The following is a 3,871-nucleotide window of genomic DNA, read 5'->3' on the forward strand; positions in this document are numbered from 1 at the left end:
TGGAGACGTTACTCAGCAGAGTGGAGTCCTACGGGGAAATGGAGACGTTACTCAGCAGAGTGGAGTCCCACGGGGAAATGGAGACGTAACTCAGCAGAGTGGAGTCCCACGGGGAAATGGAGACGTAACTCAGCAGAGTGGAGTCATACAGGGAAATGGAGACGTTACTCAGCAGAGTGGAGTCCTACAGGGAAATGGAGACGTTACTCAGCAGAGTGGAGTCATACAGAGAAATGGAGACGTTACTCAGCAGAGTGGAGTCCCACAGGGAAATGGAGACGTTACTCAGCAGAGTGGAGTCCTACAGGGAAATGGAGACGTTACTCAGCAGAGTGGAGTCCTACAGGGAAATGGAGACGTTACTCAGCAGAGTGGAGTCCCACGGGGAAACACAGACGGCACTCAGCAGAGTGGAGTCCTACAGGGAAATGGAGACGTTACTCAGCAGAGTGGAGTCATACAGGGAAATGGAGACGTTACTCAGCAGAGTGGAGTCCTACAGGGAAATGGAGACGTTACTCAACAGAGTGGAGTCCTACAGGGAAATGGAGACGTTACTCAACAGAGTGGAGTCCTACAGGGAAATGGAGACGTTACTCAACAGAGTGGAGTCCTACAGGGAAATGGAGACGTTAGTCAGCAGAGTGGAGTCCTACAGGGAAATGGAGACGTTACTCAGCAGAGTGGAGTCATACAGGGAAATGGAGACGTTAGTCAGCAGAGTGGAGTCCTACAGGGTAATGGAGACGTTAGTCAGCAGAGTGGAGTCATACAGGGAAATGGAGACGTTACTCAGCAGAGTGGAGTCATACAGGGAAATGGAGACGTTACTCAGCAGAGTGGAGTCCCACTGGGAAATGGAGACGTTAGTCAGCAGAGTGGAGTCATACAGGGAAATGGAGACGTTACTCAGCAGAGTGGAGTCATACAGGGAAATGGAGACGTTAGTCAGCAGAGTGGAGTCCTACAGGGAAATGGAGACGTTAGTCAGCAGAGTGGAGTCATACAGGGAAATGGAGACGTTACTCAGCAGAGTGGAGTCATACAGGGAAATGGAGACGTTACTCAGCAGAGTGGAGTCCCACTGGGAAACACAGACGGCAATCAGCAGAGTGGAGTCCCACGGGGAAACGGAGAGACGATAATGTACTTCTGAAATATGACCCCCTCCTTCACACATTATAGGCTTTTATAGTAGATGTCACTACCATACCAACTCCACTAGGCAGGATTTCACTAATCCTGTAAACTTACTAACTACATGTTCAATGGGATATAGTGGACCAGTGCTCTACCTGCACCCTTCAAAAGATTCTTCCAGGTTCATTCTGAAATCCATCTATACAACACAAGACACTCTGATAACCTTCGCCCTCCCCACTGCCGCACCTCACATGATTCTCTGTCAGATACAGAGGTACCATACTCTGGAATTGTTATCTTATCATTTAAATTAGTGAATAGTATTCTAAGCAGGTCCTCGTCTTGGCTGTATAAACATCCTCTGGTCGCTGTAAGGGCTAGAGGTTACTGATTTCTTCACATTTTACAAAATACAACTGTCAAATCAAATAGTTTGAGTCTAGCCGGCTGCTGATTGGAACGGTTATGAATTATTGTTGAGTGGATTAATGATGTGGGTAACTAACACCAGTCTGTAGTTGCTAAGACCGTACCAAGTTAGGAGATCCTATAGCCCACTATCCTATCCTGCAGGAGTGTAAGAAGGCTACAAAAAAACATAATTGATCTAGAATGAGAGTTGTGAACAACCAAGTAGCCTATATATCTGAAAACTAACAAAGTGAAGAGGGACGAAAAGCACAGCACATGATCACCACACTGACAGCGTCAGTATAACATAGCACCGCGTTAGAAGATACGGGATTGGGCTGTGCTTTCAGGCGTCGTTCTCAATAATCCCCCAAGCCTAATAAAGCGCTGTAATGCACTTGGCATTACATATTCACGAGCTGCGCGCGGCCAGGTGGATTTGTTGCAGGCTGACACACGCACACGGACACAAACACACGCACGACACACACACACACACATGCACGGACACACACACGCACGGACACACACAGACAAATAGCTCAAGCATTGAAAGTTGTTTCTTCCGCTGTGTGTCAGACTGTCAACTTTGGTGTGAGTCTTGTGACTATTATTTCTGCGCAGCATAACGACTTGTTTAGGCAAGAGCTGTTCCGATTATTTTGGGGCTAATCACCAGGATCATTTTCAATAGAAAATAAAATGTGTCTTCTCTCCCATGAACCAAAAGTGGTGAAACTCTGCTGGTCACCCTCATGTTACGCATATGCACAAGTAGGCCTAGGTTATCTCTTTAGATGCACTAAATTAATCAGATTGTATTCAGAGATTTAATTAAGGAGTGAGAGGTCGTCTGCATTTGCCTTTTCTCGACTGGAAAATGAAAGCTGTTTGAAGTGTGGAGGTTGGTGGACAGGATTTTAATGAGACCTTTACACCTGCGGCTGGCAGACGGAGAAAAGTGCCAGCACACGACTCGAAATCAACGATGAATGACACACGGAATTGATTCAGTCTACTGTATTATTTGAATTGGCTGGTAAAGCCAGTTCATTAAATGACAGTTGGAAGACAATGAAAGTATGAGTGCGAGAGATAGAGGGAGAGACACTACAGACACGGGGCTTCGCTGTCCATGGTGCTGAAAGAACAGCTGCCCGCCTTAATTGAACGGGTTGGGGTTTTGAAACTTGGTGCAACTGAGTGCTAGCTTGGAAGACTTTCAGCTTCACTGTAGGCTACCTTTTGCACAGTAGACAGCTGTTGAAGGAGACTAAAATTATGTTATGGTAGTGGAAGTAGTGGAAGGCTTTTCTGTGTGCCCAGAGACCACTCTTAACACATTATCAATCCCAGCAATGCTCAAACCAACTGAAATCAGCCAACCGAAGTCCACACACAAAACGACCCAGAACAATAATTAACAAAAATGCATTTCAAAATCATAGACCTACAGGAAGGTTACAGAATAATCGTCAACACGGCGTAAGTCATCAACGCATAGGCTACAATATAATATTTGAACGATCGACGTAAATGCATTTGAAACAGCAACGTGGCTGCTGGATACTGATGTTTAGCCTACCTGGTTGATGCACAGGGCAAGACGCTTTCTTTCCCGCGCGCCACCCAGACTCCCGCCACGCAGCCTCGTGCCTTCCCCTTGATACATGTTCCTGGAATGACACAAGCAAAAGTTATGCCAATTAGCCTAATGTCCAAATTGTCACTGTAAAATACAGATGTCTCCGAGTGAGAAGCAGCTGACTATAGTAGGTCTCTCCGTATAGGTGCTGGCAAAAACCTATAGAGCTTGTTCTGCTAGCTAGAGCGTGATGTAGGATTCAATTACTCAAACTAAATTGAAACAGAATACGTCACTTATCAAACATGCATGACGCATCAACAGCCTATATTATGATTGACTAACCGATAATTGCCGGTCCTCAACATAGCCACGGTCAGATAGAGAGACAGCAGCGGAGACTGAAGAGAGTAGAGTAGCCCCACTGTCAGAAAGAGCCGACTAGGGAATTGTTCTCTCATCCAATAAGATGTTTGGGTCGTGTATGATAGGCTATATACTGCATGTGTGTCGCGGCAAAGGGAGAGCAATTTAGTCCTGTAATCAACATAAATCACCAGTTTGTTAGCTCTCTCTGCAAAGCATGGCGGGAAAATACATATTCTTTCATTTACGGGTATCCGGGAAGGAATTTACAACCCTCATGTGTCGCCAGTGGACCTGCAGTCGCGAGTCATGGAGTCAGACATGGGAGATGAATATGCTGGGCACATAGATTGAATACCATGCATT

The 3,871-nt window shown here is 46.0% G+C and overlaps 1 protein-coding gene across 2 annotated transcripts in view; it reads right to left on the reverse strand.

Annotated features, from left to right (window-relative positions):
• The window catches only part of LOC129832151 (schwannomin-interacting protein 1-like), a 222,254-nt gene extending 218,672 nt beyond the window's left edge, over positions 1-3,582 (reverse strand). The window contains exons 1-2 of one of the 2 annotated variants that reach the window (XM_055895951.1): positions 3,485-3,579; positions 3,140-3,230 (exon numbers count right to left, since the gene is read on the reverse strand). In XM_055895951.1, the coding sequence (XP_055751926.1) occupies positions 3,140-3,230; positions 3,485-3,507 (114 nt within the window). In that variant the 5' untranslated portion in view covers positions 3,508-3,579. Of the gene's footprint in view, positions 1-3,139; positions 3,231-3,484 lie in introns of both variants that reach the window. The other variant, XM_055895953.1, reaches the window with a different exon arrangement.
• Positions 3,583-3,871: the final 289 nt, after the last annotated feature.

This window comes from Salvelinus fontinalis, chromosome 33 (genome assembly GCF_029448725.1).
Source record: "Salvelinus fontinalis isolate EN_2023a chromosome 33, ASM2944872v1, whole genome shotgun sequence".
In the NCBI taxonomy this organism is placed as follows: Eukaryota; Metazoa; Chordata; class Actinopteri; order Salmoniformes; family Salmonidae; genus Salvelinus; species Salvelinus fontinalis.